The sequence below is a fragment of the Tetrao urogallus genome, assembly GCF_951394365.1.
Source record: "Tetrao urogallus genome assembly, chromosome: 9".
Lineage (NCBI taxonomy): Eukaryota > Metazoa > Chordata > Aves > Galliformes > Phasianidae > Tetrao > Tetrao urogallus.
This window is the reverse complement of record NC_136822.1, coordinates 4178073-4201305: the sequence shown is the minus strand read 5'-3', so window position 1 is coordinate 4201305 and position 23233 is coordinate 4178073. Positions and strand designations below refer to the sequence as shown.

Here is a 23233-nt window from a genome sequence, read left to right as displayed (position 1 = left end):
ATTACATGCTTATCATGACAGGAAAAGTATTTTAAGCACAGAAACAGTCAATACCTCAGCCCTGAAGAACGCTGTAATCAGCAACGGAGTACATCCAACTGCCTGGGTAAGATGAAAACAAACTGAAATAAGAATTACACTGAAAGTGGTCTATCTCAAACGAAGGCTTCCAGGGCTATGGTTGAGGCAGCAACAGGAAAAATGAATTATTTGCAACATGTCACCCGTAGCTTTCTCAAGAAGGCTGTCTGAATACTCCACTTATTTAGGAGAAACCCAACAGTATCCGAGATGTGCCACCAATTTAAAATAATTGGTCTCCTTTCTTTCAGGATTTTTTTTTTTTTTGGTGGGTTTTTTAAAATGTTTTGTGGTTTGCTTGTTTGTTTTTTAACTTACATAACACCACAAGTTACTGCTTTAAAATATTTGTTACAAGTTTCCCAGAGCTGTGTTAAAGTCTCACAGATCGCCCATAAGATTTCAAACGCGTACATTTTTGCACATTTGCTATTCAGCAAGGAACACGCACAGGTCAGCAGTGTAAGTTGGTGTTTTGCTCTCATTCAAATATGTATACTTGAGAAATATTTCATTACACTCAAAGAAAAGCCAGAAGATGGGCTTCACAATAGCAAAATAGGAAACTCTACCTGCTGACAGCTAACAAACTGTTCCAAAGGCCTCAACTTGGCAGAGTGTCAGCTTCACAGAATGCCTAAACTGTAATTCTTTTTAATTATTTTACCATCAAACTCAACTGGAAGACACTATTTTCTAGTTCTTCAGAAAATAATAATAATGGAGCAACGGTTACAGCCAGGCCTAGTAGTTGAACTCCAGTTGAAAGTTAAATTAAGTCGATACTGGTAACTCTAGTTGCTTCTCCCCCTTTTGGTTTTACTTTCTCCATCATAACTGTCTCCCGGACTAATCATTTTTGAATATTAGGTGCTTATAATCAGCCTCAAGTCAGTTTGCACATGAAAGTTAAATAGTAGCATATCCAGGCAAGATTGTGTAAGTTACAGGCTACTAACAAGAAAACAAAATGAAAATGAACAGAAGTAAATGTGAGCCCACAACCACTGCTGTTATTGGCATCTATGAGAGATCCTTGCCTTTGACTGTGGAAGAATGATCCTTTTTTTCCCCTTTCCCAAAAAAGGTGTTACTCTGTGAGAGGATAAGAGAGAGGGAAAATGCCTTTGCAAGACTGGCTTATCTGGTTACAATCCTTTTAACTGCCAAGCAAACTGCAATTCAACGAATAAACCAAATTCCAGTAACATCCTTCAGCAGTGCCCGTGCCTTGTAAAGCCTCAGTCTCCCAGTCAGCAGACAACCAGAGATACAGACACACATCTTTGCTTCCTCTGGGGAACATGCAGTCCCCACAAAAGGCTCTGAATTCTCATTCTAGGACCATCAGTTACTTTGGATTTCAAACAATAACAGTATTTACATTCCAGCTTAAAAAAAACAGCTTGAAAATGCCAGTCCTAGAAAAGAAGCCATAGTTGAGAGAGGACTAATTAAAAATGTTAAGGTCTAGAGGCGTAAGTTATTTAAACTTCTCAAAAACATTCACAGTACATTTTAATAGACAGTTTTGGTCACTCTTGCAGCCCAAAGCCCAACCCTAAAAACCATCCATTTTCTAACTGTTTAGGAGAAGCTTTGCCTGATACAGGGATAAGCATTACCGTGGTTTTAATTCCAATTAATTTAACCATGTGTCTGTGGTTCTGCTGTTCTACTCAGTAACAGGGCTTTTAAGCATCTGAAGGATTGTCTTTTGTTTTCTCTTAGGCAGTGAATGAACGTCGTTTGAATCACTGGTGTTAACAACACAATTCAAGACTTTTCCACTGCTGGGTGATTTCATTCGGACCCTGGTAGGAGACTGCCAGTTTTCATTGCAAGAACCTTTCCGACCCTTGTGGTGATTTGTTTCACTTTGTTTTTTCAATACTTTTGAGTCCTTTGCCATCTTAGAGCTTCCTTTTCTAGAAGAGTCTTTCACAGATTGAGGTGTTTTAGTACGAAGAAGGTACTCATCTGGAGATCCCTTCTGTCGGTTCAGCAACCTCTCCTCTTTGTTGAACTGTCTTTGCAGCTGCAGAGCCAGAAGCCTATCCTGCTCCTCCTGCATATGCCTTTCATGGAGCTCCTGCTCAAAGGCTTTCTGCATTTGCAAATTGAAGTCACTTTTCCACTCCGCTTCCTCCTCCAAAGTTCCTGGAAAAGTTCTTCTCCTCTTGTCAACCACACCCAAGTCAACCACTGCTTCAGCCAGTTGTTCTGGAGACTTTCTTTTGGGAGCCTCCTTAGCGTTTGCCAAACTCTCTGGTTTCTTTTCATCTGTATTTCCAGCCATCTTCATGAGATCACCTTTTACACTTTTGCTGTCAGACACGGAATTTATTGCTAACTGAATACAAGTACTAGTTTCAGCACACTTTTCAAGGTTTACACTGCCTACATGAGTTAACCTGTCACTGTCCAATACTACTCCACCTTCTCCTTTGGATGTGGAAAGAACTGTTCTAGCCCCTTCTCCTTCTGCAATTCCACAAGTTGTATGTAGAAGTTCATTTCTGAGACAGTTTGGTTCGTGTGCATTTTTTTGCTTGACAGTTGTGGTCTCCTCTGAAGCTGAGGCATTTAGGAAGTTAATGTACGTCTGCATAAACAAATCCTCAGCACTGGAACCTTTGGTCACACCACTCAGCTGTGGAGACAGCGTTGGCATTTCCTCTTGCTCATCTTGCCCCTCAGTACTGCTGCCTTCATTGTTACTGACCTGAAAAAAAGAGAAAGAGATCTCTAATTAAAGGCATTTATTATAAGCCAATGGATGTAAATAAAATGCAAATCTGTTTTATCATAGCTGCACTGCTCATAACTACTCTGGGATATTAACTTGGATTCTTCTTGAACAAGAATGAATAAACAGCATTGTTAAATAAGTATTCAGAACGACCTGCAGAAGCATAGCTGGGAGACTGAAAAGAACTGCAGCATTCTCCTGTTATCAGTGACTGCGATCAGCTGCTCAAGGAATTACCCTGCTCATCTTCAGAGCTTAGCAGGAAAGATCCAGACAAATGGGAACCGTGAAAATCAGAATGCAACCTCCCTGGATGAGCTCCAGAATAATCATTAGAGTGTTATATGCCACCAGCTGCAGCTCAGAGTTCACTGAAAATCTTAACGTGAACAGCATTTACACCTCCAAAAACCAGGAGTATGCATGACTGAGATCACAAAAATAAAACCAAAACAAAGCTGCCGAACTAGAAGAAAAACTCAAAGTAATTAAAATTGTTGGTGGACATGGTGACAATCTGTGAATGGAGGAGACCTGGGTCTAGTACTAGATATGGAGGTTGGTGGCCCTGCATGCAGCAGGGGGGTTGGAGCTTGATGATCCTTGAGGTCCCTTCCAACCCAAGCCATTCTGTGGTTCTATCATTCAAAGATCTTGCCAGTGTTCAAGTTTAGTTCACCAAAGCCTCCGTGCAGATATACAAGGTAACCATAAAATAAGCTGCAGCTGTGCATCAGCTGACTGTCAAGCGTGGTTTCTTCCTTTTGCACTTTTGGGAATCGTGAATACTGAACAGCTCCTGAGATGGATATACAGAGTGCCCAGTGCTGACAGCATTACTACAGGCAAAGCAGAGAGTAACCTGCAACTGCTAACACTGCGATCTGTAACAAGATGATTCCATTACCGCAAATCCAGGGTCAGTCCCACCTCCCTCTGTTGCTCTGGAGAATGAAGCTGATCGCAGTGTGTGACGGTGCTTTGGAGTCAGGTACCTAAAAGGCAGCAAAAACAAAGCAAAAGGTTCACTTGTTAAAACCTTTTTTCTTCTTTTGCATTGCTAGTCCCTTATAGTAATCATGACCTCAGGTTCATGCTGACAATAACAAGAGGAGTGAGGGTATCTCTTCTCCTCCACGTTATCCTATAAGGAGATGTTTCAATATTCAATAGCCTACATTTGCCCAAGTTATACAGGGAAGTCAGGCAGGAAGAACGCACTATAATGAGAAACAGATCACTAATCATAGAACAGAAACTTGGCTTTCTTACTTCTGGATGTCTCCGGAGTTGCTCGGTTTGTTCTTCGTCTTGCACAAATTAGCTGGGAGTGACTCATGTGAGAGGCTGTCTCCTCGTGAAGAACTGCTGAGCATGTGTTCTCCCAAACTGTCATTCTTCAGTGACAAAGAAAAATAGCGTTATATAAAACAAACCACAACACAAACAGGAGAACTACTTCTGTCCTGCTACAGAATCAGTTACATCTGACCAAGGAATTCCAGAAAAAAAATTTAAAAAATCCCAAATCTAAGTTAAACTTTTTCAAACATCATTTGTTCCTTTCTTCAGTACATGAGGATATAGACCTCGATTTCTTTCAAAGCAGAATTTTTAAATTCATGGGGGAAAGGAAGTAGCCAGAAGAAAACCAATGTTTCAAAATGTTTTGTAGCAAAAAATTCCTACAGCCATTTCAAGTGCCTGCTATACAGGTAGAAATGCTTGGAGATACTTCACCCTCATGCTGGTTCATCAAAAGTTAGTCAGTCTGGGAGCTAAAGTACTGACAGCTGACAACAGCTTTCAAATGCAATTCAGGCAAATTTAAGTTATTCAGATGTTTAACTTTTGCTCTAAAAAGTCTGAGTTGCTTACACTAAATGAACATTGCAAAACGTCCCCTTCTATGTTAACTCACCAAGCTGTTACTGAGCTGCCATGCCAACTCCTCATCTTGTTTAAGCTGCTCCTCCATCTCCTTTCGTCTTTCTTCTGCCAATCTGTGCTCTTCCTCTTCTTCTGCTAGCAGCTTTTGAATGTATTCCTCACTTGCCTTGTTCTCTTCTTGCTCATGCGCTCGCCTTTCTGCCTCCACCTGAGAAAGAATTGTTTTTAAGGTAAGCAGGTGCTGTAGCACCATGCTTTGCATCAGAGTCTCTTCACTAACACTCCTTCCGTGGAAACAGTTCAAATGAAATCACTCCAGCTGTACTTCCCACAGAACGTGCTTGATCTGAAAAGTTTACAAAATGTAAAGCCCAAAAGCCTCTGAATAAAGAAAACAGAGCCTTAAACAGAAGTCCTTCTTCAGCCTCGATTTTGAGTGGTAGACACTAAGCCTGCAGGATGACAGCTTGACCAATACCTGAAGGTGGCATAAGCTGAAACTGCCACAGGAAAGTGCATCCATAAGCCAACACACATTGCTGAATAAACTAGGTCTCCTCTTCTAGCTTAAGTCAACTGTGCATCTGAACTGAAGACTGTCACCTTCCACTGTTAGCAACAGCTGTCAGCTCTTGCTGAAGAACACACACTGTGTCCTCCCTCTCTTCTTTCCACATGGGATCCAAACCTCAGAAGCAACACATCAGCGGTAGCACAGATTAGCATGTTCTTGTAGCAACACTGCCCTTTTAAGTACCTTCCTTTTTTTGTTCAACAACATTTCAGCTGTTTGTGGGAACAATTAAAAAGAGTCAAAGCATTTTGCACTTTTAAATACATTTTTAGACCTACCTTGCTAACCTCTGCTTCATATTCCTGTCTCAGTTCCCCAGGTTTGCTCAGCTGGTGTTGTGGATGGGGGACGAAGACTAATTAAGAGGAAGGGGGTAATAAAAAAAGAGTGAGCACAAAGCAAAATCATAACAATCAACAATAAAACATTTTAACAAAAGATCATTTCCATATCTTGCCACAGGAATGGCTTAAGTCAAGTCTTTGGAACAAAGTAAAATAATTCAAAATACAAAAGATGAAGGCAAGTATGTTACAAAGTAGCAGGAACAGCCAGTTCCAAGCCCTGGATACAAAGCAAATATGCATACTGGTAATAACTTTTGATTTTTGCCTCTAACAACTTAGCTGTAAGCAAAAAAAAGTGGAACAATGTGTTGTAAGGAAGGCCTACCAAAGGAGCTTGAAATGCTATCCACTTTTCAATTTATTCACTTACTTTTTAAATATTTTGCTTTCTGCTAAGGATGTTCTGTTCCAGCTAGAATACTCCATTCTGTTAGCCCTTCAAAACATTCAGGATTCTGAGTCCTGTGTCATTTTAGTACAACACACCTAAAAGATACTAAGAAAAATTTGTTCTTATGTTCTATTAAGAAATCCTAAGGTTACTATGCCCATTTTTCTTGGAGTTGTGTTAAACACCCAATGCCAGTGCTGGTGCTGACCACGATGGGAAGAACAGGAAGAGGTGTGGGAAAAGTATTGCCTCTCCCAGGTATAAAACTATCAGAGGGGATCAAATTTGAATGGAGGTTACAACATAATAAACCCCCATACCCTTCTTCAGGGAGAGAGTCAGATTTCCTTTCCTTTTGTCTAACATCACAATTTTAGGCTCTAAGACTCTTAAATAGACTAGAGAACCTGGTATTTCTAATGAAACTAAGTGAGGGTATCTAAAAGTTGAAAATAAATCACCAAGGTTTAACCATGTGACATACTTGATGGGGATAAACACACCCACAAACACTGGTTAAAGATCTTACAGCTGCAGCTGTATCAGTAATAGCTGTTTCTGCAAGGACAAAGAACCATACAGCAACATTTTGTGCAAAAAGCAGGAACAAATATTCACCAAAACGATGGGACAATATTACTTACTCTGTACTGCAGACAACAAAAGGCATGGCCACTGCCCTGCCTTGAAGTCCCTTTCACAGGACAGCTCTGCACTGCATTTTCTAGCAACAACACAGCGCATCTATGCACGGTATCTTCTTTCATAACATCCAAAGCCCACCTGTACTAATTCCTTTGGTAAAGCACAGGACAAGTGACATCTTACTTACTTTCCTCTTCTAAATCCTGTCCGTTAATTCTCCGCTCGCATTCCTTCGGATATTTCTTCTGAATCTTCTCCCAGAGTTCCCAGTTGATAAGAGTATTCCTGCGGGCATTATATCGTGCCCAAGAAGAGACTCGACGTCGACAAAAGGGGCAGCAAAGACTGGCATTTTCAACTGTCAGCTGGAAACAGGAATTACAGATGGTGTGGTTGCACGGCAGGGTGACGGGCTCCACAAAGATCTCCATGCAGATTTGGCAGAGGCAGTCATCTAAGGAAAGGGGAGCCTCCGATTTCTTTGACATATTGACTTGAAGATCAGGAATGAGACAAATTAACAGCAGTACCTGAAAGCAGAAAGAAATGTGTATTTTAACAAATTGTGTCCTAACTACCCTACAAAAGGCTCAGCATATTTAAGAAAGCTGCTAACTTTTTGACTTACAGAGGAAGATGCAAGTCTTAACAGGAGTCCCTGTGAAACAAGGATTCCTACTGCAGTTTCCTGTGAACTGCAGCAGGTACATCGGAGGATAGCAGGGAGATAGAAAAAGGGGAAAAAGAAGTAAAGAAAGTCTTTCAGCATTTATTTTCTCCTAGTTACAAGCTATGGTCACGCTTGGTGGATGTTATCACAGTTACTGAATTAACTTTCAGATTAGTCCGTTTTTTGCTATATGTACATCCTTCAAAAGTCGATTCTAGTACAGCTTAGCTCCACACGAAGGTGAAATACAACATTCTCCCTGTGCATCAGAGGCTTTTCCTTAGAGAAGGGATCTTCCACATTCGTTCATTTGCTTAAGCTGGAAGGCAAAAGTCAAAGTGCCTTTTAAGTCTGACAAACATAAGCAAAGATCTAACCAATGCATTCAGTAATTCAGTGCCTCCCATCACGACCCACACGCCTTCAAACAGTGGGGATCACCCAGCCCTTCTGCCACCAACCTCCTCAAACGGCTCTTCACTTACCCAGAATGCGGTGCATCAGAAAGAACAAAAGCCACCCCCACCCTCCCCCCGCAGCAGAAAGGACAAAAATATGATTTTTGAAGCTACAAAAATTTTAAAAAACGTAAAACATCAGGTATTGCACAGACAGAGCTTTCTGACAGAGGCTGTGACAGTTCGACCCCGATAACCCACAGAAGAAGCTGACATTGAGACAGAGGCACACAAGGCGACTTCTGGGGGTTTTGCTCTTCCTTAGTACCAGAAGTCTTTTATTTTTCAGCTGGATAACACGGAGACACTCAGCGGTGCTTCTCTCTGTAACGAACTACCCGCACGGTCCGTATTACCTCTGCTGGGACAGGAGGTTTCAGCCGGCATACACACAATTTCCACACACCGAGCGGGGTGAAGGCGGGCCTGCGGCTCCAGAAAGGCGGGGATCCTCACAGGGAGGCTGCGGGCCCGCGGCCAGGCAGGCGGCTGCGGGCCGGAGGGAGCGAGCGCGGGCCGAGCATCGGCACGGCAACGGCTTACCACAGGGAACGCGGGAAGCGGAGCGCGGGAAGCGGAGCGCGGGCCGCGGCCATCAGCGCAGGAACGGGCCGCGCCGCCCGCCGCTCTCACCTCCCAGTTCCGGCGCTCACAGGCCGCGCTCCGCCCTCACGGCAGCGTGCTGCTCCGCCCTGCGGGAAGGCCGGCGATCCGTGTGGGAGCCTCGGGGTGGCTGCAGTGAGCAGGAAGAGCCACGGCGCTGTGCGCCGTGCGGCCCGGCGGCTTCCGGCTGGGTGCGGCGCTGCGCTGGGCGGCTGTGGGAGGAAGCGGCGCTGTGCTGTGTGGCTGCAGGAGGAAGCTGTGCTGTAGGGCATCCGCCCGCACCCCACCGCACCGCTTCTCCAGAGGTCCTTGAGCAGCAGCTGCTCCGCTAAGTGATTTCAGCGTGCCCTCTTAGAACACAGAAAGCCTCGTGATATCCAACTCTAACCTCAGGTGCTCAAAGTGCAATCTCCAGGCCTTGCTAGCAGAAGGGAATCAGAACATCCGTGTTTTCTTTTCCCCGTCCCTGGTCTCTGGGAAGTGGTGTGGCTCTTTACCACGCAGATATTTATTTCAAATAGGCAGCTGTCTACAGCTCGAATCAAACGACCCTTCCTGTTTCCATAGCACGTGGTAATTCAGGCTGTGCCCAGGCTGTACAAATACACACTGAAGCGCACTTACCACCCGCAGGTGCAGGGCACAGACAGCTGGTGCTGGCCCTTCCCTGCCGCTCACCTGTCCTCCAGTGCAGATGTCCACACTGCATCCTGGCTCTTCTCCTCCTCCAGAAGCTCAGCCTGCACCTCAAACTTCTGTGCCAGCTTCTGCAGGCTTGCGTCCAGGTCTTGGAACCGCGTCTCCAAGGCTTGCAGCCTGCTTTCTACTCTAGAGAGTGGGAAACAAGCACTTGTTTAGAACTTGGGCTTCAATGCGCTGCGCTTTGTGCATGTGGTCACACATTCCACTGAACTGGTCCACAGCACATACTGAGGTTCCTCCCAAGTCAAATGTGAGTTCATTTACTTCCTTTGCAGATTCATACACCATTTGAAATTCCATCTTCTGATGCCACCTATGTCCCTTTGACCTTTCTTTGGTGTAGAAATCTTGTAACTTGTAAATGCAGAAAGAGCAGTAGGAAAGGTTTGTGTTTAGGTACATCTGTGTTTGGGTTATCAACCATTTGTATGGATGTTAGTGGTAGGAGGTATTTTTACTTTTCTAGCATTGCAGCTGTTTCTGCTTTTACTTGCACTGTCCTGATCTCCTCAACCCTTTTCATTTAACATCGAACAGAACTTCTCATTCTTCCCCGGATAACAAATTATGCAAATAATAAACCAAGCTGCCCTCAGTGGCTTTTGTTCTCTGCTGGCTTTTCCTGCTTTGGTTTTCGCTTTCATACGGCGGCTCTTCTGCAGAACAAATGCATGACAGGAGGTCCTTAGTGAAAGAGCAATAATAACACTTCTGAGTTCTGTAGCTGGTATTTATTCACTGCTTTTTCATAGCTTGATATCTGCTGTAGTTTTCCTTATTAACAAACTCTATATTTGAATATTCTAATTCCATAATCCTAAATATGTTTGTTGTTTTTTTTAGTTTGAGCTTCCTCCACACACCCTTTTGCAGAAAAAAACCCTGCTCGGTTGAGAACTTAACTGTGTCTACTGAAAAGGAAGAGGGAATGGGTCACTTTGTGCTCATTTTCCATCCTTTGTTTTACTTGAGGAGTGGGGTTTCCTGGGCTTCTTTCAGCCTGGTGGTGGCTTTTGTGAAGATAATGTTAAGTTTGCCTCAGTTCACTACTGTTATGTCAATGTCTGTTCTTCCGAATCCTGGGAACCTCAAAGCTATGGAAATATCCATCATCCAAAATTCCTTCCTGGATATGGAACAAATCACGGGGCGCATTGTACTTAGTAGTGATTTATGAGAATATCAGCTGCTCCTGTCATACATACATTTAGTTTCTCCCTGGCATAGAGTGGTTGGTATGGGATAACACTAGGAACCTGCAACACAGAGCTGGTGGAGTTTTTGTTGTCTGATGATGATTTTCACCTATGGAGAAGAGATTATCTCTGCTACAGCAATACTGCTGTTGAGCAGAGGGCTGATCTTTGAAGTATTTTTGTAATTGGAATATAAAAGCAAGTATCAATATCTGAAGCATTATTTCATGAGCAGAAGTACTGCATTTCAGCAGCAGGGATACTCATGCAGGACACCACGAATTCTTACTACCTGTAAACCAGTTCTACATGTGCACCTAAGCAGTTTCTTGGCTGATACCACTTGCACAGCACAGATAGTGCATGTGGAAATACATACATGAAAATGCACTGAAAGGGAGCACCGTCTCACTTTGTCTTTTAACTCTGTGGGTTTCAGACCCCTTTTCCACTCTTCCCTTCCTGACAAGCAGTGGCTGTGGCTCTCGTTTGGTGCTGCTGCTGTTGCCCACCTGGATGATCAGGCACCATCGAGCTGTGATGGTGCTGTCACACGCAGTGGAACACGTGGACAGGAGCCAGCAGGGGAAGCAGGTGCTAGACTACTTTAATTGAAGCCAATGAACCTGTTGATGAAAGCTTTTTTGCAAGCCTCTTCATGTACAGGCTTTGGAAATGGAAGGTGACTCGGCATTAACTATGTCCCAATTCCTTAGCCACAATGATTTTCTTTCTTAAAATATAGAAGGGTTTGTCTTGCTTTTTGTCAACTACCACTTGCTTCCTATCTTTGAACTCTGTAAGTGCTGATGTATGTTCCCAAATTTGGAAGTTCATTCCAACTTACAGCAGAATTACAGCAGAGCACAAACCAGAATTTCCTGTTACCGACTTGCTCCTGGCAGCACTTCGTGCAGCTACCAGGCTTTGCTGATCAAGCACTTGCACAGAATCCTGCAGCAAGCTGCCAGGACCAGCAGCTTGAAGCTGGCAAGGATGGCGTTCATGAAGTGCTGCAGCCTTTGTTCTGCCCCCTCCCTCTCCAACAAATAAAGGAGAATCAGAGGATTGTTCATGAATTACCCTCTTCCCACAGACACACTGTATTTATTTACATCCTATTACCTGTGAAAATTTCCAAAGTACAGGTTATCTCGATAACAGACCACAGCATAATCTTGTCTTCTCTCCCCCTGCCCCAGTCCTGCCACTTATCCCCTGCCATATCAGCACAACCCTTTAACGACCTGTTTAACGTCTTGCTCAAGGAGCGCAGGGATATGCTGTCTTTAGCCATCGTCCCGGAGAAAAGTCAAGCAGGGGTGGGCTCCAGTCCTCTCCTGAGGCAGTCAACACCACAGATGGGGGCTCTGACTCCTGCTGGAGGATGATTGCAGCGGGCTTTTAATAGACTGTACATCCAAATATAGCTCACAGATGCACAGACACATGCTCCTCGTACTACACATCACGTTACACAACTGGACCTCTGCTCCTGACGCACTCATCTCGTCTGTCCTCAGACATACAGGGAATAATGAGAAGGGGAAATCTGGTCTGCTTGTTTGCTGTTCAGGTTTATTTATCTGTACTGCCTTCAAGCTCTTCTCCTGGGCCAAAGTCTCCTGCTTTTAAAGGCTGTACAGATTGTTGTTGGGTTGTTTTCTAGTGCTGATGAAAAGCTGGATTTGAATGATTTGTACATGGCTGCAGGGAACTGCTTCTGAGGGCAAAGAACAGTGAAACACACCACTGACATCTCATCCATAAAGGATGCAAATATTTGCAGGAGTTGCCTATGCAAAAAACAAACAACTCTACATTTTTTTTCCATTAAAAAGCAAAGGCAAGTAACGTGCACCTGCCAACACCACAGCCAACGTAACAAGACTGCACAGAACCCAGATCACTCAAGCAGGCCTGTGGCCAGCAGAAGGCTTTGAGTCTTTGCCTGTGAAAACTTCAGGACAGCCTGAAGAAAAAAAAAAAAAAAAAAAAAAAAAGAAAGAAAAAAGTATTCCTTTTTCTATTTTTTCTTTTTATTTGTCCATTCCATGGGAACACTTCTTGACAAAATCTTGCACAGCACCTATGTTAGGCAGTATTAGAATGAATATAAACACACGGGAGCAGTGAGAAAAAGCATTTTATTAAGACAAATGCAGTAGTAATTTTTCTCTCTGGGAAAAACAGCTAAATGCAGATGACAGCTGACCCATTAGGCAGATGCTAACATTTTCCCCATCTTCTTTATTACTGCAGCGTGAAAAAAATCCAGTTGACAATGACTAGTAATCTGACTGCTTGCTAGTAAGTTAAGGCTTCTCTAGTCTTATATGCAAAACAATGAAAACCGTACTTCCAAGAAACCCAGCTCAAGCTAACTGTGGGACAGTTTAATAGGGAAAGTAAAATAAAGCACTGAAATTGTGTGAAACTGAAGGAACTCAGTTACATCTCTGTTACTGGTCAGCATCCTCATTAAGCACAGAGGAATTCCCTGTTAATTTTATTCCTGCAACTGCAGTTATGTCAGGACAGTTATGAACTAATTGCCAGCCTACAAGAAACAGCTGCAGTGAGCACTACCAGCTGTAAAAATGTCACACCAGGCCAATGGCATCGGGAGATCTGTGTGAGAACACAGCGAATCCCTTGCCATTCCTGAGAATGCAGGAGGCCTCGTTGTTCAGTTCACTGCCAACAGATTTAATTGGAATCATATTTCGAATGTGGAGAAATGATTCTTCCCCACAAATTTGTTTCAGCACCTAAGACTCTGGCAACGGATAAACAGATATAGAACTACTCTGATCAGCAACTAATACTCTCCTGGAGCCTTTGATCTCTGTGCACGTGATCCAGTTCACCTTCTCTCCATGCTCAATGGTTAGCTTTGGTAAAATTCTAGCGTGTTCATTTGAAGCCACTTTGTTGAGCTTTCCATCTTTTCTGGCAGTGGCAGCTGCTTGGCCCTTCCTTTTATGGAGCAACTTTGCTGGACTTTTCTGCTGCTTTCCAATGTCATTACTGACATCCCAGAGCAAGACTTTCCCATCGTTTCCCCCAGTCAACAACCAGTATGATTCCGGCATGAAGAGGACTTGTGATACTCCTAAACTATGACCTTTGAACTCCAGCTCACGTTCAAATTTGAGACCAGTCACTCGGAATATTCTGACTTTACCATCTTGAGCTCCGCAGCCAAAGATGTTGCCGCACGATGCGACAGACAGGGAATGTGCAAGTGGGGGGTTAAAGAGCTGGCTGGCTGACTGCAGCCTGTCTTCCTCTGTTCCACACTCCTGCAAGTTCGTGGTCCACAGGGGGCGAGCTTTCTGCAGGTTCCACAGCATAACCTTGGAAAAGATCAAAGGAATCAATCATTTATCCATTTTACTTCCAAGAACACCACCCGTACCATCTGATTCTTAAGTAGAATTGGTTCCTTTTGCTAACAAAAATAAGAGAAAGTTTTTTGCTCGGGCAGAGCAGGGGCCACAGATGAGCATAAGAGATGCAAGATCTGTTGCGCAAGATACATTTGAAGTTCACCTAGCAAACACAGCAAACCTTTACCACATGCTTTCCAAGCCATGACTGTGCCCCTCCCAGCAGAGTCAATGGCTCAGAACCATAGAGCATAAAATGGATGGGAAAGCTGTTCTAAATGCTTTTCCATTCAACTCAGCAGCAGTAATCATGATATACTGCTCATCTTAATTATTTAAAAGGAGGGACAAGGAAATGTTAGCAGCAACTGAAAAGAAAGCTTCATCATTCTGAATGTCAGTTCTGTTTCTGCTACATATTTTTTCTAAGATAATCACTTCCTTTAATGTGTTTGAGAAACGGAGTAGCCAAAGGTAACAGTAGTTCAGTCCCTGAATTTTAATCATATACATATCTATGCACTTTTTATGTTGCATTAGATCTGGCTTGTCCTGTTAGCACATGAAGATAGAGCACACTCTTCCTTTTTTCTGTTTGACACGGATCTCTTGGAAAGAGTCCAGCGGAGGGCCACGAAGATGGTGAAGGGCCTGGAGCATCTCTGCTATGAGGAAAGGCTGAGTGAACTGGGTCTGTTCAGCCTTGAGACTGAGAGGGGACCTGATCCAGGTCTATAAATATCTAAGGTATGGGGGCAGAATGGTGAGGCCGGACTCTTTTCAGTGGTGAGTGGAGACAGGACAAGGGGAAACGGCTGGAAACTGCAGCATAGGAAGTTGTGCAGCAATGTGCGCAAGAACTTCTGTACAGTGAGGTGACGGAGCACTGGAACAGGCTGCCCAGGGAGGTGGGGGAGTCTCCTTCTCTGGAGATGTTCAAGACCTGCCTGGATGCCGACCTGTGCGACCTGCTGTAGGGAACCTGCTTTGGCAGGGGGTTGGACTCGATGATCTCTGGAGGTCTCTTCCAACCCCTACAATTCTGTGATTCTGTGATGAGATGGAAGCAGTTTGAGACTTGCTTTTGGAATGCCATGGCACCTGCAAGCTGCTCACTGTGCCTTCACATGAATCCTGCTTCTACCACAGAACAATTCAAGTGCTGCTGATTTATACTGCACCCGTTAAAATAATACTTTATTTTACAGTATATGAATACTTTTACAGTATGAATTAAGACTTTTTTTTCAAGGCCAGCAGATCTCAAAGCACTCGGTCTCCTGCAGTACTGATAAGCTGTTTGCTTATCAGAATCCAGGTATTATTTCCTACTGCTCTTCTAGGAGTCACCGCTGCTGCTGCATTACAACTGCTTTGCTACCAACGATGGGGAGAACTTTTCTGTGATGACTGTGCAAAGCAGAGTACATCAGAGCGGCCAATCTTAACACGTAAGCCAGAAACTCCATTCTCATCATGGACAGCATCAGCTTCGTGAATTCAACAAGTGGTGACAAGCGTTCTGCAAAGTAAGTATGTTCTGCCCTCGTGGCATTTTCCCTGCTTCCACGGCACTTTTGGAAATAACACTAGCTACCAAAATTTCAGTTCTCATCAGCTGTTGCTGTTGTTTTTCCTCACACAAAAATAGTATATTAATGGTTACAGTTCTGATAAAAGCTTTCCAGCCATTTTAGGGATCTGAATTTTAGTAACCTGTGTAAGGTGCTGAGCATTTACTGCCGCACTTCAGTTCCTCTGAGATGAAGCTTCTCAAAGCACTCTATTCAAAATCCTATCTCAATGGTGGACAAATGCAGAGACTTGTTTAAAACCTGGCAAAGTCAGAACTTGGGAAACTTCCAGCGATCAACCTTAACTTGAATAAATAGACTTCCAGAGTTTTGGCAAATGGTGGCTTTAAAATAGAAAAAACAGTTTTTAAGAACACAGCAAAACTGCGTGATGCTGTCAAAGGAAAGTTCCCCTAACACCGCCAGAACCACAGAGAGCTTTGTAGAAGTGACAGTTTTCATCTCAGGCTAAAACAGGAACGTGGTCAGACCTCAACCACTGGAAAGGAAGTCCTGGGGTGGGTTCAGCGCAGAGCACAGGAGCCGAGCGGAGCTCCCCTCGTGGCGGCTGCAGCTCCTCACGGGGAGCGGATGGGCAGCGCCGAGCTGTGCGCTGAGGGAACGGCGTGGAGCTGCGTTGGGGAGGGGCGGCTGGGGGCAGGGAGAGGTTGTGCAGCACGGGGCGGTGGGCACGGCACAGCTCCAGCGGGCACGGCCCTGGTGCCAGAGCTCAGGGAGTGCTGGGACACCGCTGTGAGACATCGGGTTTGGGTGGTGCTGCGTGGGGCCGCGGGTTGGCCTCAGTCATCCTTGTGGGTCCCTCCTAACTTGTGATTCTGTGTGGCACGCAGAGGACAAAAGTTCCGCCTGATAAGGCAGAGAAGAAGTGTAAAAGGCAAAGAACGTTCCACGAGGTTACTTCAAGCAGGGGATAAACTTAATGACATCCTCAGACCAGCCAGGTACTTCAGTGTCTGCATTAAGCACTCCGGCTGCCATCCGCTCTGCCTTGGGCACTGTGTTTTCTACGGCAGCACTCTACCTGCAGCCACTCACTCGAGATAACCGCTGGTTTCACACGGTAGGGCAGAATCGACGGAGGCACAGCTGCTCTCTGCCGTCCCTCGATTCCCCCGTGCCAACCACATCCACACCGCGCCTACGAGCGAAGCCCGAGGCGCAACACGGCACCGCACCGCAGGAAGGCCCCGCGCCCCGGCTCCGGGTGGAGACGCGGACAGCCCGCCGTCACCCGCCCCCGGTACAAAGTCACCTGCATGTCCAGTCCGCAAGAGACGAGGCTCTGCGGCCTCCGTGGCCGAAAGGCGACGGAGGAGCAGATGTTGGCGTGCCTCAGGGAACGGACGACTTTCTCGCTCTCCAGATCCACGACCTTGACGGCCCCGGAGTCGTCCGCCGCGGCCAGCAGGTCCCCGCCGTCGGCGAGGGCCAGGCAGTTGATCTCGTCCTCGTTGAAGCGGAGACGCTCCACGGGCTCCCGCAGCGCCCGCACGTCCAGCAGCGCGACGGCCGCCCCGTGCGCGGCGTACAGGCGGTGCGGGCGGCGCGGGGAGAACGCCAGCGCCGCCACGTCGTCCTCGGCGGGGGCCAGCCGCAGCCGCCCCGCGGGGACGCCGTCCCGCCCCCACAGCGCCAGCTCGCCGCGCTCGCCCCCCGAGGCCGCGGGCCCCTCGCTGCCGGCGGCGAGGCACAGCACGGAGGCGGAGTGGCCGCCCTCCCACCTGACCGCCATGGCCGCCGGCGCGGGGCCGCTCCTCCGGGCGCGGACGCCGGTTCCGCGCATGCGCGGCGGGCGGCTCGGGGCGGGCTGCGATGGCGGCGCGCGCCCCCTCGCCCTGAGGCCTCGGGCGGGCGGGCGGAGCGCTGGGCCCGGGCCCGCCGCCGCCCGCTGAGGGAAGGCCGCTCGGCGCCCGGCTCCGCGCCGCTTCCCGCGGCGCCTCCCCCCCCTCCCCAGCCCCTGCGCGGGGGGCGATGGCGGCGGGGCCCGGCGGCGGCGGCGGCGGCGGCGGTGGCGGCGGCGGGGCGGCGGGGGGAGCGGGGTGGCGGCTGCCGGGGCGGGTGCTGGAGCTGGTGTTCTCCTACCTGGAGCTGCGCGAGCTGCGGAGCTGCGCGCTGGTGTGCAAGCTGTGGCACCACGTCCTGCACGGCGACGAGAACAGCGAGGTGTGGCGCAGCCTGGCCGCGCGCTGCCTGGCCGAGGAGGCGCTGCGCACCGACATCCTCTGCAACGTGCCCACCTACAAGGGCAAGGTGAGCCCGGCGCGGCCCCGCGCGGCGGTGACGCCTCCCGCGGACTGACCCCTCTTGGCTCCCCGCCCTAGGTCCGTGCCTTCCACCACGCCTTCAGCACCAACGACTGCTCCCGGAACGTCTACATCAAGAAGAACGGCTTCACGCTGCACCGCAACCCCATCGCCCAGAGCACCGACGGCGCCAGGACCAAGATCGGCTTCAGCGAGGGCCGCCACGCCTGGGAGGTGTGGTGGGAAGGGCCGCTGGGCACCGTGGCCGTCATCGGCATCGCCACGAAGCGGGCGGCCATGCAGTGCCAGGGCTACGTGGCCCTGCTGGGCAGCGACGACCAGAGCTGGGGCTGGAACCTGGTGGACAATAACTTGCTGCACAACGGCGAGGTGAACGGCAGCTTCCCGCAGTGCAACAACGCGCCCAAGTACCAGGTGAGCGGGCAGCGGGCCCTCCGTGCGCTGCTGGGTGCCGCCCCGGCATCTCCCTGCAGGAGGGACTAGCTTCATCTTCACCGCCTTCGCGGCCGTCCCGGACGGCTGGGTTGGAAGGGGTCTTAAGCCACCCGCTGCCACCCCTGCAGAGGGCTGGCTGCCCCCACCGGCTCAGGCTGCCCACGGTCCCGTCCAGCCCTGAGGGATGAGGCAGCCACTCTCCTCTGCGCCCGTTTCCTTTGTTTCTGCCTTCTTTCTCAAATACCGAGTGGGCGTTCATTGGAACACCGCATCCCCTCTGAAACAAAAGCTGACACCGCTCTCAGGAGCAGCGAGGCGGCTGTTGTCGTTGGCTGTTTCGGCCCTGTTGGCAGTGTGAGCAGAGGCCGTGCTGAGGCAGGGCCTCCCTGAGCCACTTGCTGGTTGCTGGCTCTCCGGGCGCCTTCCCACAGGTGACATCCTTTGGTCGGGCCGTGACGTGTGGGTGATTTTGGGTTACCAAAGCACAGGTGCTGCTCTGCTGTTCTGTCTTGCTGTGTTTATCTTTGTTCTCCAGGCCGCTCACACGGCCGCCTTTTGGCTGATGGTTTTCCTCACGTTGCATCTTCAGCTGTTTTGCGGTATAATTCCATCTCACAGTTTCGTGGCTTGGGATGAATAATGCTTTGTACTTCAGCTGTACATGAAGATCTTGGCATTAACTCACGGCTGATATTTCTAAATTTCATATAAAAGCTCACTGCCAAGCACTTCGTTCAGTCTGGAAATGATACCTGCCATTTTTGCAATTAATAAGTAAATGTGGATCAAAGAGATGCAGATTTCACATTTCCTGATGTGTGAATTGGCCCTTTCCAGCCCTGCCCATTGGCAGTCTGTTCCTGCTGCCTGTCTGGGCCTTTCTGCACAGCAGGATGAGGAGAGCTTTTAAAGCCAGGAGAGCTCCCATGGGGACTGCAGGCTGAGCCGTGCTTGCAGTCAATGCTTCCTTCTTAAGAATTGGTGAGGCCTTGAATCAGCAATCCTTTAAAGCATTTTGTATTATTTGGTGAGACGTAGAATCATAGAGTCATACACGTACGGTCATCTGCTCATAGAATACGTACTGAAGGGAAATACACACTTGTTAGCATTGGCTAGAAGAAGAATATGTTGGCTGGAAGGAATCCCCGGCGCTGCGGTTGTCTGGTGGAGAAGCAGAAGTTTGTGCTATCTCATGCTGCATTTGCTGCTGGTGCTTCTCGCTTCTGTTTATATTTGAAAGTAACGGGATAAACACAGGGAGCATCCTGTACAGCCTGCATTCAGCATTGGTTTTACTCATATCTGTATATCTGTATTGTAGGTTTTGCGTGCCCATTTTGTCAAGCTTTGCACTGAATTATTTTTCTGCCTTGGTAAGGAGCAGCCCTGTCAGTGATAGCACTCGTGCCATCAGAAGTACGTTCTGGGAATATTGTGCACCTGGCATTTACCTTTCTAAACAACTTGTCTAACATTGTTCTTTGTAGCCTCTGTTGGTCATTGCTGGCAACAGAGCCCCGGTAACCTGGGGCTATTACAACACTGTCAGGCTCCTGCGGTGCTCTGGAGCAGTGCCCTTGCTTGTGCTGCTGCTGCAAGGTCTGCTTGTGAAGGGCTGTGTTCAGTGTTGTGAGGATGCTCAGGCCTGGGCTGCCCGCAGGAGCAGGCAGCAGATGTACTGGTCCATGCGAGAGGAATGGAGACGTCTCTGTTGTGAAAGCAGCAAGGAAAGCCTCGCTTTAATCTGTTCTGCTGTATTATCCGTGGATTTTGCTTTGGTTGTTTTTTGGGTTGCTTTTTTTGGTGTTCCCATCTGAATGTATTGACTCTTTCCCTGTCTGTTTCTCCTCCCTCCTCTTCCCATCTCTGTTTCCAGATAGGCGAAAGGATTCGAGTTATCCTGGACATGGAAGACAAAACGTTAGCGTTTGAGAGGGGCTATGAGTTCTTGGGAGTTGCGTTCAGAGGACTGCCCAAAGTTTGCCTGTATCCAGCAGTGTCTGCCGTGTACGGTAACACAGAAGTGACTTTGGTCTACCTGGGAAAACCTTTGGATGGATGACGGATGGTTTCGTTGGGACGTCACGATGTGGATGACTGGGAGGAGAAATCTGCATGTTGGTTAGAGGGAAACATGTGTTAGAGAAAAAAATAAGTGTGTGTCCAAGAACCATCGAGGAAACCATACGGAATTTTGAAATGGAGGACCAGCCATACTTCAGGAATTGTTACATTTCCTCTTTCTACCAGGCCAGAAAAATCCTCAGGGTCGCAGTTGGTTGAGTGGGAAGCTGACACGTGCATGTTGCAACAGATTTCATTGCTAGGATGGCAGTGCGTGACCTCAGATATTTAAGGAAGGATTTGATATAAAACTGCTTGCGGAAATTAACCCGAGGTTTGTAAGTAGTGTGTTTTGTGAAAGACTCCCATTTTAAAACTGCTTGTGCCTCCCCTTCCCTTCCCTCCTCGGGGCTGACGTGGGTACTGGGGAGAGCGAGTCTGGTTGGGTTTTACTTACAGTTTTTAAAATACCAAGAAGAGCCGTCTGTCCAGGCTGCCCTCCTCTGGTATAACGATATCAAACGTGTGCAGCTATTTTTAAGTGTATTTTAAGAATTGTATATATGGAACACGTCGAAAAGAACAGTTACATCAAAAAGAAGGGTTTGCTTTATTCTAACTGGGGTGGAATTTCTTGAAGGGGCTTCAGGAAAACTTTGAATGACATTCATGTAAGTGTGCTTCTTCTGTTGTGTTGTAGAGCATTGGGAATGCCCTTGTGGAGTACGGTGCTGCGTGGATTCTCTTTCTGTGTAGCTGAAAGCTTCCGTAGCTTCAGCAGTAGTTCTGTTCTCCCTGGGAAACACAACCAAAATTGCCCTGGAAGTTTTGTTCTTCCAAAATTTATGGTCCACCTTTAAGAAAAGAAGCTGCAGCACAGTGCTGAGCTCGTCTTCATTTCCACGTCAAAAAGACAAGGTTTTAAAAGCACCCTTATGCTTTCTGGTCGGTGCTGTCTGTGAGCACTGCAGGAGGGCTCCTTTGGTGGGGCACTAAAATCTGAGAGCTGTATGCCTGCCTGGCTCTCAGCACCCATTTCTTTCGTGCTGGCATTTCCAAGAGCAAAGCAGGCTGTTTCAGTTATCGATGGTGTGATTTTAGGAGGGGGAGAATGAAGTTTTTGTGCAACCTCTTCTTAGTTTTGTGCTGGAGAATGTGAGCTGCTTTATCTCTGATGCTGACAGTTCTCTGAGCAAGAGGAATGTCTCTTAGGCCACTGCTTGTTTTCCCCCCTTTATTCAAGCAATTGGAGGAAAGCAGGTAACTGAGATGCCTCATGTGCTGCTGAAGAGCTGTCCTTGCAGTGCTTTTTACACAGTAAATAACCAAGTTGTGCACTGGAACAGAGAATGTGCATTATTACCATTTAAAAGGATTTACAGTATTTATTTGTTTTATGTGTTGCTTAGTGCTTAAAGGCAGTTTGGTATCGAGCTCAATTTCTCTTGGCTGTGTTAAAGAAACAAATGATACGGTGAGAAATGATGTTTTAAATGGTACTGAGAGCAACTGGCTGATGAAGTGAGACCGACACCAAGTGAGTACCTTCCTGGAAAACCAGTTATGAGCGTTGGTTGGATTAAACTGCAGGGCTCACGTGTGCCTGGCAGAACTGGAGGAGGGAAATGGGAAACAAAATCCTGTCCTGTTTCACAGAGTAAGATCTTTGCTGAGGTGTGAGCTGTTCTCGGTCAGCTGTGGCTGCTGTGCTTGGTCATGAATCCAATTAGATGTAAGTAAACCCTGAGAACTTCGGAGGAGTTTCGTGAAACGAAGATTGATTTCCATTCTTCAGACTGCGTCTTACCCTATAAATTATTTCCCTCTAAATTAGATGTGGTGAAAGCTGAACATTCCTTAAGGGTGGGTTTGGGGGGGAACTCACGTAAAACTATAACTTATTCCTGGAGACCAATGCTGGCTGTACAAAATATTAAAATAAACTCGGCTATAATTCACAAGGACTCATCTGTGTGTGTTGTTGCAACGACCTCCGCAGCGGTTTGGTGTGGCGGAACAAAACTTCTTATCTTGAGGAGGATGGTGGTGCTGGGGCTGTGTGATTTGCTGACTGTTCAGGAAGGGAGAACCTCGAGGGTGGTTACAGGGAGCTCGATAGCTGTGCTCCTCAAATTACCCCCTTTTCACAGCTGGAGGTCTTCCAGTATGAACTGCTGGGCAGCAGAGGAGGTGTTGGGCTCAGTGCTGCCCTGCTGTTGCAGGAGGTGCCTTGGAAGGTGCTTTTTGACTGCTTGTTCACCAGCCTTAAAAATCACACTGAGAGAGGAGGTAGCAGGTATGAACAGTGTAGAGTATCTGTGCTACCAGCTCCAGTTTAACTCTCCTCCACCAACACATTTTGACTAACCAGACAGCTGTTTGCTTGCAGCTCTTCCCACTTGGTAAATCATTTTGAAACCATCTTTATTCATCTTCTACACTTCAGGCTTGGAGTACTGAGAAGGAAGCAGACATCGAGATTATGTGTGGGGAGGTGAAAAAGGGGGTTTACAGGAGAGGTTTAGAGTACTGACCAGATTCACACAGCTAGAACAGTGATTTGGGAATGACCTGAGCTCTGGGCACAGGGGGGGCAAGGCAGTGGGGTCTGGCAGCCTGCACAACCTTATCTTGCAGGAGAACAGGGAATGTAGGAGGCAGCTCTCCTGTCCCCTGCACACTGCACCCAGCATGCTCCTCCCTGCAGCTCTCCTAAGCTTGTTCCCATGCTAGGACTGTTTTGGTGGGATGAGGATCTAGCAGGCGTAAGATTTAATATCTGTAGTCAGACCCTATGCTGAGGTATTCCTGCTTACTTTTTTTTCTTCTTCTTCTGCAGCTTTTCCAGCCTTAACTGTAAGAATTGCTGATCCCTAGAGCGCATGGTGCCTCCTCGGATTCTTTTGGTGCTTGCACAGATGCTGTGTTAGGTTCTGCTGGGCTGGGCTGGCTTCAGGCTGTGCTGCTTTGTTCTGGGTAAGTTCTTGGAATGGGCACCCAGTGCATTTCTGCTGCTGCTTTGAGCAGAGTGGCTTCTATGTGCTGTTTTTGATGGTTTTGCTTTTCATTCCCACCTGTGTGCAGCAGCATGTAGGGATAAGCTCTGTGTGACATGATTTAAATATACAGAGCCTGTGTACTGCTGGGGGACAGTGGCAGAGCAGTGGAGCC

At 47.3% G+C, this 23233-nt stretch overlaps 3 protein-coding genes across 3 annotated transcripts; 1 reads left to right on the top strand and 2 right to left on the bottom strand.

Moving 5' to 3' along the window:
- Positions 1–1756: 1756 nt before the first annotated feature.
- Positions 1757–7168, bottom strand: RNF168 (ring finger protein 168; the record flags this gene model as incomplete). Its single annotated transcript, XM_079539668.1, has 6 exons — positions 1757–2806; positions 3741–3828; positions 4106–4230; positions 4755–4931; positions 5576–5652; positions 6868–7168. The coding sequence occupies 6 exons, from the start codon at positions 7166–7168 to the stop codon at positions 1757–1759; spliced, it is 1818 nt and encodes a 605-aa protein (XP_079395794.1).
- Positions 7169–13080: 5912 nt separating this feature from the next.
- WDR53 (WD repeat domain 53) lies at positions 13081–17079 on the bottom strand (the record flags this gene model as incomplete). The annotated part of the gene is made up of 2 exons (XM_079539721.1): positions 13081–13668; positions 16549–17079. The coding sequence occupies 2 exons, from the start codon at positions 17077–17079 to the stop codon at positions 13081–13083; spliced, it is 1119 nt and encodes a 372-aa protein (XP_079395847.1).
- A 188-nt stretch (positions 17080–17267) lies between these two features.
- FBXO45 (F-box protein 45) lies at positions 17268–20060 on the top strand (the record flags this gene model as incomplete). The annotated part of the gene is made up of 3 exons (XM_079539661.1): positions 17268–17546; positions 17618–17974; positions 19875–20060. 3 exons carry the CDS (start codon positions 17268–17270, stop codon positions 20058–20060), a joined length of 822 nt encoding a protein of 273 aa, XP_079395787.1.
- Between the last annotated feature and the right edge of the window lie 3173 nt (positions 20061–23233).